Source organism: Aedes aegypti, chromosome 2 (assembly GCF_002204515.2).
Source record: "Aedes aegypti strain LVP_AGWG chromosome 2, AaegL5.0 Primary Assembly, whole genome shotgun sequence".
Taxonomy (NCBI): domain Eukaryota; kingdom Metazoa; phylum Arthropoda; class Insecta; order Diptera; family Culicidae; genus Aedes; species Aedes aegypti.
Window position 1 is genome coordinate 341,027,806 of NC_035108.1, and position 15,735 is coordinate 341,043,540.

General features: G+C 36.7%; 1 protein-coding gene across 4 annotated transcripts in view; it reads right to left on the reverse strand.

The window, feature by feature from the left end:
- The window catches only part of LOC5573100 (short-chain dehydrogenase/reductase family 16C member 6), a 103,513-nt gene that overhangs the window by 8,123 nt on the left and 79,655 nt on the right, over positions 1 to 15,735 (reverse strand). For all 4 annotated transcript variants that reach the window (XM_021846111.1, XM_021846109.1, XM_021846110.1 and 1 more), the window contains 5 exons: positions 10,190 to 10,314; positions 7,123 to 7,233; positions 4,306 to 4,431; positions 4,126 to 4,247; positions 3,939 to 4,055 (listed from right to left, as the gene is read on the reverse strand). In XM_021846111.1, coding sequence (XP_021701803.1) covers positions 3,939 to 4,055; positions 4,126 to 4,247; positions 4,306 to 4,431; positions 7,123 to 7,233; positions 10,190 to 10,314 — 601 coding nt within the window. The remainder of the gene's footprint in view (positions 1 to 3,938; positions 4,056 to 4,125; positions 4,248 to 4,305; positions 4,432 to 7,122; positions 7,234 to 10,189; positions 10,315 to 15,735) is intronic.

Below are 15,735 nucleotides of genomic sequence, written 5' to 3' on the forward strand. Positions count from 1 at the left end.
ACTGGAGGCTCTAGCAAAACTACACATACGATTGTGTAACGAAGCCACCGTTAGCACATTTCGGAAATACGGACGGGAATCGATCATCGACATATCATTTTGTAGCCCATCACTGGCGGGCAACATGAACTAAGCGAAGAGCACACTCATAGCGATCACTAGCGCTACAGAATTGGCCAGCGAAACACTGTGGCAGTTCAGAAAACAATTGGTGACCGGCAGTGGAAGAAAAAGGCTTTCGACAAAGATCTCTTCGCACCGATAGCGATGCCCTGAACATGGATGCAGTAGGGCTGATAACAGCGATGGCAAGGGCATGTGATACAACGATGCCATGAAAATGGGTGGCAACGTTCGACGTGGTGGAACGAGGCACTCAACGCCATCCGCGCTGCTTGCCTTAAAGCCAGAAGGCGTTATCAGAGAGCATGGAAAGTAGAAGTCATGAGCGAAAGCCAGAGCTGCTGTCAAACCAGGTCCATCCCACTCGGGCTCAGATTTTGTACCACTTCTAGTACTGCATTTGGTCCCTCGGTAATGCAAAAAGTACCCAAGTTTGGCTGATCGCAGTACACTTTTCACGGCATTCTAGATTACCTTATGAGTCATAAAATTTTGGGAAACTGCAAGGGACATGGAGGTCTTCAATTTGTCTTTGCGCGAGATAACGCAGAGTAAGTCTGAGTGCTACAAAGAGCTGTGCCGAGCAGCTGACGCCAACCCCTGAAATATCGAGTGACAATGGCAAACGTCAAGGGTCCATCAATGTCAGTTTAAACGTGTGCTGAAAAGCTGAGGGTTATTGTCAAACTCTTCTCAACGCATGATCTGACACCGTGGCGTACGTACGGTGCGGAATGAAGCAAACGCTGAAGATCGTCAGGTCTTCAATGACGAGCTTGTAGCAGCAGCGAAAGCATTGAAGGTGAAAAAGGCCCCCGGGCCGGATGGAATACCGAATGTGGCACTTAAAGCAGCGTACCCGGATATGTTCCGGAAGGCGATGCATAAATGCCTAGAGGAAGGTCACTTCCCAGATTTATGAAAGATCCAGAAGCTGGTGCTGCTGCCAAAGCCAGGAAAACTACCCGGTGATCCATCATCATACTGCCCTATATACTTGCTGGATCCTAAATGTACGGAGGGCGAGAATGGACTATCAAAAAGGTAGTTATGATTCCGGAAGGGAATGTCGACGGTAGACGCAATTCGGACGGTCCTGGAGATTCCAGGACGAACCCCCGGTCGAGAAGGCATCGAAGCAAAAACGAAGTGGCGATCGTTACTGCGCCGTAGTTACGATAGACGTTAAGAACGCGTTCAATAGCACCAATTGAGAGGCCATCGCCACAGATCTGCATAGAATACGGGTTCCTGAATATCTGTTCCGGATTCTGCAGAGCTACTTCGAGAGTCGGGTGTTGGTGTATGCAACCGACGCCGGCCGAAAGGAGTTAATAGTAATGGCTGAAGTTCCACAAGGATCCATACTGGGTCCGTCGCTTTGGAATGGGATGTATGACGGGATCCTATCACTGGAGTTACCCAAGGGCGTCGAAATCGTTGCCTTTGCTGATGACGTCGTCCTAACAGTAATCGGCGAAACGCTGGAGGAAGTGGAAGTGCTAGCTAAGGAGGTAATGGGCACGATCGAGAACTGGATGAATGCAGTCAAGCTGAAGATAGCCCACCATAAAACGAACGTGCTACTAGTCAGCAATCGCAAAGCGTTTCAACGTACTGAGATTGCCGTCAGGGGACATGTCATAGCATCACAGCGGTCGCTCAGACACCTGGGCGTGATGATAGACGATCGGCTAAACGTCAACAGCTACGTCGATTATGCATGTGAAAAGGCAGCATAGGCGACCAACGCACTTACATGCCGAACGCTTATGGTCCGAGAAATAGTAGGAGGCGTCTTCTAGCTATCATCGTATCGTCGTCGATACTGAGATACGGATTTCCGGGTGCAGCAGTGCAAACCAAGCGCAATCGGGACAAGCTTAACAGCACGTTCCGGCGCATGGCCATGTGAATAGCAAGCGCATAGAGAACGATATCGTCGGAGGCAGTAAGTGTGATCACTGGGATGATTCAGATTTGCATCACCCTGGGAGAGGACATCGAGTGCTATCAGCGGAGAGACACCATGTCGGTGAGGAAATTGGTGAGGATCGGCTCGCTGGTCAAGTGGCAACAAGAATGCGATGCCTTTGGGAAAGGATGGGGGACTCACAGACTCATCCCGAATGTGTCGACCTGTGTTCAATAGCTAATATTTCGCTTGTGTTTTCAATTAACTGAAATCTTTTAGATACATATAAACAAGTTCAAATGTATACTGCCTTTATCAAGCAAAAAATGCAAAACCCCGAAAAATGGAACAGTATATATTAAACAGGCAGTTTTTCCAGTTCTTTTTTCAAACAATTGTGCTAGAGATCTTCCGTAATACTTCATATTTTTTATATTCTTTTAAGGTGATTTATTTATAAAATATGTTATTCATTCCTCTAACATTTCTCTTCTGAAAAGAATTCTCTAAAGAATCCTACAAGGCTGTTTCAAGGTAATTCTGTTGATGTTTTTTTTTTCACCGAATTTTGTAGTTCCACGAAATATTATTTTCAGAAACTTCATCAGTGACTTCTTCCGAAGTTATTTGAGGAATTTGTTATGGATTTCTACGTATGGAATACTACGGTATTTGAGTTTATACGTGTATGTGTCTATGTGTTTGAGGATTCTTCGTATATCTGGCTCTCCGATTACTTTACCATGATTTTCACAAAAAGCTTGGGAAGGATTTTTGCAAATCTATAAGTTTTTAATTTTGCCATGAATACCACTGAAACCGTCACATGAATTTCACAATAAATCAGTTAGGTTTTACATTATCCCAGCCCCAGGTAAATTTATGATGCAATAATGAAAAAAGTTTTGAAATTTTCAGAAATAATAATATGATTTTAAAATAAATTCTGTCGAAGTTCTAGGGATAATTCTCACTCTAGAAAATCCAACGTTGAATTCTCATAAAGTCTGGAATATGTATGCCAAATAATAATACCAATGTGTTTTTCCACAGTACCTTAAAAATATATTTCATAAAATTAGACATATCATTCTCACTGAGTTCAAGGAAATATAACGTAATGGTGAGTGCAATTTTAAAATAATCGTAGAATCCCGGAAAGCATTTTAATCCTACTCAGCTTGTTTTAGTTCCCTCAAATGTAATCTTCTCTGAGGGCCTTTCGTACGATACTACCAACATTTTTGAAATTTTATTGACAACCAAAATGACAACAAAATTTGATTCACTACATAATATTCTGCTGTGATTTGAACTGCTATTCATTAAGGTGATTATAAAACAAAGCCAAACTTTGAATTTTCAAGTGCACAAGACGAGAGAATCCGACAATAGTTTGCGTTGAAAACCAATCAAATTGCTTGCTTACTGGTGGTGACCAATGGGACAGATTTTCAACGCGGAGCGCTGTTTGGTTCTCAAATCTTGTGCTTTTGATAGTTTGAGGTGTGGCTTCATTATATGTATAATCACCTTAAGATTGAGCAGCCCTGCTTTAAAGATTATATTGTTATAAGTAATTTAAATTGGTAATGAGTTCTGTGCATAATACAACACTGATCTTTATCAGTGGGTTCCCTTTAACTGTAAGGCGACCAAAGTAATCCACATTAAATAATTGGTTCATTAGTTTTGAAAGTGAATATTTAGTACTCTGGCATAATCAAAAACAGTTTTTGTGTGTAATTGCGATAAATCAGCTAAAAAAATTAACCAAAAGTGCTCAATGTCCCTTTTAATACATTTTTTTTTGAATTTTTCTTTCATGAAATTTGTATAAGAATTACAATGCTAAATATTTGTTTTCAAATTTCAAAATAGTATATAATTTTTTACATACCACTTAACCGCTAACATACACCTCAGGTATCCTGGAATAATGGCATACTTTTCGTTCTTTTGAACTGCTTCGATAATTTGATCGGCCACATCGTTGGAATCCAGCGTTGGCACCCACCTAAAATGTCAGGAAATTCGTGAGTTCAATTTATAACCGTTTCAGAGATATTCCTAAAACCACTACCAACCTAGAGTTCACGTCGTCAAACATTCCCGTCGCCTGGATAAAGTAAGGGCAGATCACAGTAGTGAAGATTCCCCGTGCTCCCATGCATTCCAGCTCTATCCTCAAAGCTTCGTCGAAACCAACCTGTGGAATCAGAAATAACTTTAAATACCTTCCACAACAATTAAACTATCAGCCTTACCGCAGCGAATTTGCTCGAACAGTAGTCCACCAGTTTGGAAATTCCGACGTGACCTGCGAGGGAAGCGATCGTCACAATGTGGCCATGGTCACGTTCCAACATTGCCGGCAGGAAGGCTTTGGTAGTCTGGATACAGAAAGACGGAAGAAAGGCAGCATGGTTTTATAATGATATTTGGAGAACCATAACAAACGACGATTGGGGGAGTAGGGCGGTTCAAAACATTTTCCTTAAAATCCTAGACATCAAATAATGTTATGTGCAAATTTCAGCAGTTTCGGTGGTGATTTAAAGGTGGCCTAAAGAAGATTTAGGATTATATGAACATTGATATAAGTTTTTTGAAAAATGTTGCACGGTAATTTTGAAATAAAAATGCTAAACAAGTTAGTTTAGAAATAAAAGTATAAACTAATCATCTCAAACTGAAAATTCATTATTCATTAATTCATGAATTTGATTGCAATTGGGTCCTAAAATGTTTAATGATATCTTGTTTTTATTTAATGACACGAAAGAGCATGCTATTGCAACTATTTTAACAATTTTTCCCGCTCAAATAACGGCTAGACCATATTTAAACTTTAATTTAAAAATTGGGTCCATAAATGAACTTTGACACTTTTGATCATGTTTGACATTCGCTTAATCGACAAAAACACCACAGGGCTTAAAGTATTCACACTGGGGTTGTTCCTATCTGACATTTCGGAAGGGACACGGAAAGCAAAATACACCCAAAATTTGAATTTAACCCAAGGAGTGTGACAAAATCTAAAAACATGTTTTTTGGACCTAAACAAAAGAAAAACATTAAAAAATTGAGTAAACATGTGTTTTTGGCCTAAACTTAAGCGTTTGGCATTATAATTGGAACAGGCCTTTAGGACCCTATTATTCAGCTCTTTTTAGGATTTTGGTCCAAAAACTTTTGCAAAATCCCAAGCAAAATTAGCTCACTTTCTTCAGCAACTTTTTTTGCATTACATCTTATGTGACAATATTCGTTCATAAATACTAGTTTAATTATAATCATAATATAATAATTATGATTATAATATAATTACACCAGTGTTTAAAGTATTATTTTAGTTTTTCCATATCAATTTGTATATAGAGTTTCCATGTCTTTGAGCCACTATTAAATCCTCACCAAAAATTGGAGAAAATTTGTTCTGTTAAATATTTTCATATTTTCATAATAAAAATTGCAAGGAAGATATTGAAGAAAGAATTGGAAAACGTTTTTGTATTTCGAACCACCCTATTAGGGGAGTTTTAGTTTCTCTAAGACAATGATTTGGTATTCTTTTCTGTCGTCACCCGGCAGTTTGGATTCTTGGAGGAGTGCTTATTGCCGTTTCTGAGCACGTTCTCGGTGACTAGACTCGGCATTAGCTTTCGCGCGAGAAGAATCTCAACTAGATGCCTTATTCACACTGGGACGTAAAGAAGCACCCTTCAAGAAGACAAGCGCAATGACCAGGCAATCTGAAGACGGTGACGACGGAAGCACTCAATCATCGCTTTTGTTGGCGGAACACTTGAGCGCAGGACAAAAACAGAATCCAATCAGTAGTACTTGATACCGCCAAAGAAAACCCAAATTAGCGATTATTAAACAGATGGGTATTCAGTAGGGTGTCCCAGGATAAATGAATGTATTAAAAGTCCCCTAAATAGAAAGAGATGCTTATTTATCATGTTTGTCGAGGTTCCGCCAGATTTATTTTAGGAAAGAATGACAGTTTTCTTGATGACATTCGTATATTGACGTTTTGTGCAGATATCCTAGGGAAGTTCAACATTAGTAGAAGAAACTTTCATTTCTCTTTTCGTATTATTTGTTTATTTGTAATTCATGCGATATCAGTTCTTGAAAATAATCATTGTTCTTCTCTCCAGAACTGCTTAAAACCTCTGAAAAATAATTCTTGAATTGATTTTTTGGTAAACATTCGAACTCAAATACGTGTATGATTTTTTATTTCAAGACCTAAAGATTGTAACGAATATTTTCATAAAAACATATCGGAAAATTTTGTCAGAGGGCTGAGATATTGCTGTTTTTCACCCTAAATTTGAACGGGTTCTAGTTTGTTTAAGTTTAAGTAAAGTTTTTTTTTTTAAATCCCAAGTAACATTATTAGCTGAATAACAGCATATTCTAGCAAAATACTGTTTATACTTCAGATAAATAAACTTTTATTCAGCTTGTGATTTGCATGTTTCCAAACCTAAGGAAACATGTTTTTCTTTTTGAATTCTCATTTTGCACAAATAGACGTTTGACTTTGTTTTTAGAAACTGGGGCTCTGACAGCTTTTAGAAAAACAGAACCTCTGTGCCGCAGGCCTCTTGACATTTTTCTAACTTTTTTTTATCGACATGATAGTTATAGATAATGCTACCCGATAGAAGATTCTAGTTTTGCAATAAAAGCTCTTAGACATATATATCAGGTTGAATTACATTTAAAGTTACAAGTTATATTAAAACACGATTTTCTTAGTTTTCAAAAAGTTAGTAAGACTAGAACATCGAATGGTTTTAAAAACTTACACTACACGGCAGTATGAAACATCTGCATAAAACAATAAAATATCACAATTTTCATCAAAATCGACCCATCAACGATTTTTTGGAAAATTGATCATTTCTATAAAACATGTTATAAGCATATCTCTTATCGTAGGGATGAGCATCATGTCTTTACAAACAAGTTTTTTTTTCTGGGACACCCTAGTGTTCATTATCTTTACATCGTTTGTGCTCAAGGTCAAGACGACGCTTGCGGCAGACGGCGATCATACGTACCCAAAAGTGTGCAATTATATTTACGTTGAAGGAACGCTCGATCAAGTGATCGGGAGTGTCGAGAAGTGCTCTGCCCGAGACAACGCCCGCGTTGTTGAACAGCAGCGATACCTGTGGAAGATGGATATGAGAGAGAAAAAATGGTTAGAACAATATGTTCTATCCGCGTACATTTCAAGGTTAATTTCGGTTCCAGTGTAATCAAAGTTGATGAAGAAATAATGCATGGAAATGAAAATTGAATAATATTTGCTGACGTATAACTACCGGTAAAGGTGAATTGGATTGAGGCATTCGATCTGAATTGGAATTATTTAGTTTAATGTGTTAAGCCGGTAGCTCGCCTGGTGCTTTTATCATTAATATGGCTGACGCGTATAATCTAAGAACACTACGAGTTAATGCAGCAGGTCGGTATTCAAAGTTTGTGAATATTTCACACATTACTGCCTAATGGTTGATTGCAATTTAGAATACTTAAAATAGTAGTCTTCTATTTATAATATTATACCGGGCGAAAAAAATGCACCAAACTCCTATCCTAATATAAAATGGTCAACTGTTTATTACTATCTGCATCATTTCTCAGCCGATTCACTTTATATTTTTTATGAGACACTATATCATCAAATTTGGAGCAATAAAAATGCACCATTATAAAACAAAATAAGTACTGTGACGAAATAGAATCTTGTATCAAAATATTTGCCTATTTATTATTCATTTGTTAAACATATTCCTTAAACTAATGTGAAACTATAGAAATATTTAAGTCATGTTTCCTTATATTTGTTCGTAATATCAGACAATTTACAAGCAGCTCTGTGACCACTGGTCACTGACCAGGCTTTGTAGAATTCGTTCTCATTTGATTGTGTAGCACGATCCAAGCAAGCAAAGATGAACATTTCATCCTTAGCGGTCCATGATCGGCAATGGTTTGCGAATTGTAAAAAGCTTGATAAATGAGACCAGCAAATGTGAGCCCCAAAGAGAGAGCGATGATAAAATCCATTTTTCTGACTTGTTTACCGTTGGGGATTGCTGTTTTATTTTACTGGCACGATAAACAACCCCTGAACATCCGATTTCAACAGTGTCCCCGAGCAAAGTTGGGTAACAAAATGATAACAAGTTTTGTTATCCGATAACAAGCATTTGATAACATAGTTTGTTATCATTTTGGTTGAATAAGCAGGCAACATAACAAACGTGATAACAAAAGTTTATACTAAAGATATCATATAGATAACTCATTGTGTTATCATTTGAAACACATTGATAACAATTTTTGTTATCCAGTGAATTTCCCTCATTGATAACTCATTATGTTATCATTTAGTTATAAAGATCGAATTATGATAACAAACATTTGACGTCATTCACCCGTCGGTTGCAACCTCGATCTGACAGCTCAAAATTCGTTGATAACAAGAGTATTCGTATTGATAACAAAAAATAACAAAATGAAATCATGCTGTACATCTTGTTATTACTATGTTATGCGGTTGTTATTCGACTTTGCTCGGGGATTGTGCAACAAAATATGTTAGTTGAAGTTCTACTGTATTGTATCTGTTTCTTTTTAAGTGCCATAGTTTTTATGGAAACGTTGATTAGGACGAAGTTTTGCCCCACCTTGCTCAACTTTTTATATATTTTTTTAATTTCTCTAGTGTCATAAATGTTCAAATAAGCTATTGCAACTAATGTATAAACAATTGATGAACAGCCAAAATGACAAGGATTATTACTTCCCTTTGAGAGATTACATTTATTTTCAATTGTTGTTTAAGTATGCTCTACTGCTTCATCTCAATTGAATGCGGACGATCCAATTGCTAATGTAATACCACACTAATCGAACAATGAATGAAACCGAAAGTGCTAAGTTGAATTATTCATTAAATAGACAACTATCACTATCCATTTCAATTCATACCGTAAGGTGGTTGAACTCGGAAAAGTTTCTACAGCCGAATAGATTGCAATCGTTGGCCTACAAAAGTAGCCGCAAACATGGCTGCTTGTGTGTTCACTTCCGTTCTGGAGAACATACCATCACGCAACCACTGAACACATGTTGGCAAATAATCCTCACGCAAGAAGTGATTTTCCCACAGTTCAATCGATTGGAAAGCCCGCTTCCAATTATGTAATTAATTCTTGCAATTGTCGGTTGCACAGCGTGTGAGCGTACAGAAGGCGTTATCTTTACACGATATGTGCGATGTTAAGCGGTTTAAAAAAAGAATTCTTGCGTTTGGTTTTACGACTCTGATACAACCCAAACTTGTATCAAATTGCGTGTTTGACTTTAGAGGACCAGGAACTGTTTAGAAGAGTGTGGAAAACAAATTATTTGATAACGAAGGTACTCAGTATAATTATTTTTATTACATTCATAGGTTACGTCAAATGTAACCCAATGATAAAGGAAAATTGTAACAATTTGTTTTTTATCACCAAGACTAGAATAAAGAAGAGATTTGTTTAAACATAACCGTTTTTGTTAAATTTTTGACTGATTTATATCATATGTCATTGGATCATGTAAAAATAGTGAGGAACTGTCGTGCAGGTAGACATTAAGCCACTATTGTTACAGCAAACCAATAAACAAACAAAAACGATCTGTTGATTTTCCAGTAAGCGTTCTCAATATTCACTGGGTATCAACACCTCAGTTATCAAGTTCTCCAACTTCAAACCCTTTTTGTGTATTCTCTATGATCTAATTACAAGTTTGAACGAATGCATGATTAATTAATTTCCAGCAGTGTAATTATCATGCGTAACATCGTGTGATTTTGTTTGCACTCCAATCAGATACAGTACACCTCACACATCTTGATATAGAGTGGACCGTTTTGGTTCAAGTTGCAACGGGAGCTTATATAATTTTCGTGTAAGAAAAGAGGAAAACTAAAAAATGGAAGTTCAATCTATTTGATTCATTGTTCAAGCACCTGAAAAATTATTGGAATGCCGATTAAATTTGCTATTCCAGTTATCTACAGGGTTGAAGCAACTTAAAAGTGGCTGGAATAAAACAACCAATACTTACATCGCCGACTTCTTCGCGGATCAGATCCGCTGATGCGTACACCTGTTCCTTGTTGGAAATATCCACTTTGTATCCCTTGCAGAATCCACCCATGGATTGGACTATTTTGACTGTTTCGTCGATGCCTGTAACAAGAGAAAAATTGAGGTTTAGTAGTGGTTTTGTTTCGATTGATGCATTGGTTGGGCATATTCATACGTAAAGTTTTCTAGAATGATATTTTGTTATTTGGATTGTTCTTCTTTATTTTCTGTTGACTATGCGATCTTAGCGGCGTCAGTCGTTTATGCGTATTGTGTTACGGGGTATGGGTTCGATTCCCACTCTGGTCGGTGGAAACTTTCCGTCAAACGAAAAATTCATCACTGGGCTACTGGGTGTTATGTGTTGTCCGTTGCCTAATGCTAGTGATCGTTCAGTCTGTGCAGCCTTTGGCTGAAGACGGTGTAAATTGTCTTTTTGTTTTATATGATTTAATTATTGTTATGTATACCATTGTTTTTGTTGGAGCTAGAACCAGGGCCGGATTTACAAATGTGGGGGCCCCGGGACCAGAGTCTTGTGCGGCCTATTCCCCAGAAAACAATTTTGATGCTATAGTATGTTTCCATTGATAATTTCCTTTATAATTTATATGTCACCATATCCATTTGAATCTCAAGTACCACTCCGGATATCGATATGTAAATGTATCATAATAATTCTATATTATTGTGCACAAGCCGTTAAATTTTCAGCTTCATGGGTTTAATAAAACTTAAGATTTGCTTCTGCAAAGTTCTGATGATAATTGTTAGAATGAGAAAAAAGATAGAGAAAATAAAACTGTATCCCGTGTTATCGTAAAATTGGGCGAATAGATAGTCTCCCTACAATGTTTGAACCGTGTGGATAGAAACCAATTTTATTAATCTCAAATATGGGTCGCGTCTTCCTTTGCTGAGACCCCAATGTCCCCAATTGATATAAAAATTAAAAATTATATCATTTAGAGATTCTTGAATATGTAGTATGTTTCTATTCATCCTACGATGGCCCGTTCCATACTGTAGGTCGCCTTGCTTTAATTCGCCCCACTTTTTCTATTCACTCCGCTTCACGGTACCTACCTCAGTGTTTTGGAAAATATTCTAATTATTAGAAGTTAGACGTGAACTGTTTTAAACCTCTCATAAGCGCAAGTTGAGATCAATTTGTGTTAGTGACAAAACCTACGAATTAGATTAACTAGTTTAAAATTTTCCAAGAAAAGATTATTTCGTACAAATAATATGAGAGTATGAAAAGGAGCCAATGATCCATAAATTATGATATTTTTCAGACGGAAACAACTGTACAAATAATTTAAAATACTGTTTAATATTTGAAAACAGTACACATAACTCAAATTCGAACAAAAAGTCACTTTCACTTACTATTGGCCCCTTAATTGTTATTCAATGCAACTTAAAATGAATGTTGGGAGTTCTGTTTGATCTTCGACCTTGGCAGTGCGTCAAGAAAGCCCGAGCAGTCGTCAGCTGTTTTCCCTCTCGAGTCGTGCGCCTATTTTCTCTGAGTGCTTTTATATAGCCGAGCAAACGAGTTAAGCTGAAAGTGGATTGTTGGATCAATTGGTGAGCTCGTCTCATGTTACTATTTTTAATCTATAAAATATGTATGAATGCACATTTAACCGATGCAACGGTAGGACGTAAATATGAATTTTCAACAAACTATGAATGGTTCGTCACTGTGAGTGCCGACATAAACTCTAATTCATGAAGTATTTATGTTTAACATTTTTTTGTTTTCAAAACACCTATTTTTTTTATCTTTATTTTTGTAATTAAAAAAAACTTTGAATGGTTCGACACTACAAGTGTAGACTTGCGAAAGGTTCACTTTATTCAACAAACTTTGGATGGTCCGCCACTGTAAGTGTCGGCATAAGAATAAGAGTGTTCTATGATGTTCCAGACAATCGAGTTTTTGTTTCTTTTCAAATAAGTAAAATATAATATCACATGCTTTCGACCTGACAGCTGTAGGAATGTTACATTTAGGTATTTGTTCAACAAACTTTGAATGGTTCGTCACCTCAAGTGTCGGCATAATTTTCCTCTACATAGAAATTGTTAATATCAAATGAAAATTTTATATTTTCATAAAAGCATATTTATATTTGACAAATAACTATTTATCATGGTCTAATCACTTATCAAAGTGAATCCTTTGACCCAACGATCCTCCCCATTAACAAACATCCCTCCCAGTAACCTTTGTGGAGATGCAGAGGCAAACACGGTCTCCAAATAGCAAAGGTTACACACTAGCATTCCTTCCCTCAATCCCACCTGACTGCAAGGACGTGGCCGGCGCCGTTATTGACCTTGTATAAATAAAGGCACTGAATTATGCACACTGAAGAAGATTATGGTCAATCCCAGCCGAACTTCTAGTTGATTCTTTGTGCATTTTCACTGACTTCGGTCAATCACGGAATAGCAACCATTGATATGTGTAGTCAGTCTAAGCTAAGCTAAGCTAAGCTAAGCAACTTAAAATGAATGTTGGATTTACTTGCTTTTCGACGTATTTTTTACTTTAAAATTTAAGAATTATGTTAACCGCAGAGATCGAACATTATTTTTTTTCATTTTCATCCATTTTTAGATTTATATAAAAAAAAGTATCAAACAGAACTCTAAGAAAAAAAAAAGTTTTCAGATACAAAACAATAGGACAAATATACTAAACACTACAGAAAGCCCCAAATCATTTAGATTTGAAGTCAATTATAATAGGAAATCTTAAATTTTCAAAACTTTCGATGTGATTCAAAAAGCTGGTACCATTTCATCGGTTTCCAAATTTTTTTGAATATTCAATAATTTTGTCTTTTTGCCCCGTAAATACGACTCTGGTTAGATCACTAGTTCATTACTAGTTTTCGACCCATCTAACGATTTTCGCCAACATTTCATGATAATTCGAAAAATGCCATTGAACTCTTATAGGTCGACAATTTATACTTTACTTCTTCATAAACGATTTAAAAAAAACAATCCGATTATGGTACTTACCCTGACTAGGTTTTAGTTTGTTTACCAGTTTCAAGGTATAATCACACTACTTTCAAAATTTGATTGATTTATTGACGCCGGAAACGTGCTTAAGTCCATCCAAGGAATCCAGGATGGAATGGTAATTAGATAGCAGTTGTTACTAGCAAACTGGAAAATATCTCTTGCTTATCCCGCAGTTACTTGGGAAGTAGGAGTATTTGTTAGCTATAGATGAGGTTTTCGGCTGCATAGATAACCCTGTAGTAAGCGGTCAGATCGATTTGTTCAATTCTAGTGAAATACAGAACTAATGATGTTTGATGTCATTATCAAGGATGACGCAGAGCGATAGAGAAGGATAGCCATTATGAAGATTGTTACAAACATATGAAAAGCACGGGCCTGGCATTGAACCCATAATCTCCTGTTTGGGAAGCAGGAGCGATAGCCATTAGACTACTAACCCCGTCTCAGTACCTTACTTCTTCATGAAGCTTTTCATGGCGTACACACTTTAATAACTAAATAGAATTTCGTGTCTTATGGTGACGACATATGCAAACAAAAAGATATACCGTTTTGATTCATATTACGGACAGCTTTAAATTCCGGACACTCTACTTTGTATGGGAAACATGTTTCAATTTTTGCTGTTCAAAAGTTCTCAATTTCATGGCTCGTTTTAGTAAACTTTTTCCATAAATATCTTGAATATTTATAATGCCCAACTACCTTAGATGTCTCTTTGGTGGTTTAACAATTTCGATTGATGATTTGACTGTTTCATTAATGATTATCATGAGCTGTCCGGAATTCGATTCAAAGTGTCCGGAATATGAGGCAAAAGTGAGGAAGCGTCCGGAATAAGAATCATGAAAAGGCCACACATTTTGATTTATTTAAAACTATTGAAGTTGCGGAAGCGTATTCTTCACCCACCGTTCGAAAGTAAAGGGCTTCCGACGCTCGATAGCGCTAAAGAATCATACAGAATGATTTATTTTGTATGCTCTATGCTGGGTTATATTTCCCTGAGTCCTTAAGTGTCGGTAATATGAATCAAAACGGTAACAATGCAAGCGATTGGTATAAAATATCAATATTAGAATACAAAAAATGTATGTTTTGATATGGAATAAGCTATTTAAATTTGACTCATGTCGTAAAAAGTCCATTTTCAACCACTTACACTAAGTCAATTATTAAATGATGAACAAGGCTGTATTAACAAATGTAGGGGTGTCCCGAAGCCAGAGTTTTGTGTGGGCCTTTTCATACAAAACAATTTTTATGCTACAGTATGTTCTCATTGGAAATTTCCCTTATGATTTTTAGGCTTAATGTTTTGGATAAGGTTGTAATTACCATAAGCTGGATTTGAACTGCTTTAAACCACTCGTAAGCGCAATTTGAGATCAATGGCTGGAATTGACAAAACCTATTTTTGAGAAAACTTGTTTTGAAGTTTTTCAGCAATATTTTATTCCGTACAAGTTGTTTGAGAGCAAAAAGGAACAAGCTAATCTTCTACTAATTATGATTTTTTTTTAAACGGATAAGGCAATGAAAATACTGTTGGAGAGCTTGTAAACAGTACAATATTGCAGTATACCTAACTAACAATCGACCGACTTGAAACATTCGCTTACTTTGCGCCCCTCAATTGTAATTCAAAATAAATTATTTTAAATTTATCAAAATAATGTTAGATTTCCTAACTTTCGACGTGTTTGTACTTTAAAATTCAAAATGTTCAAATAAGTTCATTCATGTTTAAAATTATATAAAACAGTATCAAAGAAACTCTCAGGAATAAACAAAACCTGAAACTCTTAGATGCAAAACAATAGAGCACACTACAGAAAAGCCTGAAAATCATTTAAATTGCATTCCAAAGGATTGAGCACAAATCTAAAATTGGGAAATTAAAAATTTTCAGATCTTCCGATGTGATTCAAAGAGTTGGCACCATTTCATCGGTTTCTAATAGTTCTTAAATGTTCAATAAGAATTACTTTAGTCGTATTTTGTGGGAGCCCCTGAACTATGGCGCCCGGATGCCTCCGTCAATACGGCCCTGGATGATCATAACATTTCCTTATCCTCCTATAAAAATGAGGAAGAATGGTGATCAAATGCATTCAATAAAATATATTTAGCTTTGTTAATCAAAAACTCATGCTGCTTAAATGAGCTGGATGCAAAAAAAAAAATCAAACGACCATACGCCTAGAATAACAGGAGAGCTAAAAAAAATTAATGCATGATAATTCAACAAATTTAATCATCTTCTTCTTCTTCTTTCTGGCGTTACGTCCCTACTGGGACAGAGCCTGCTTCTCAGCTTAGTGTTCTTATGAGCACTTTCACAGTTATTAACTGAGAGCTTACTATGCCAATGACCATTTTTGCATGCGTATATCGTGTGGCAGGTACGAATATACTCTATGCCCTGGGAAGTCGAGAAAATTTCCAACCCGAAAAGATCCTCGACCGGTG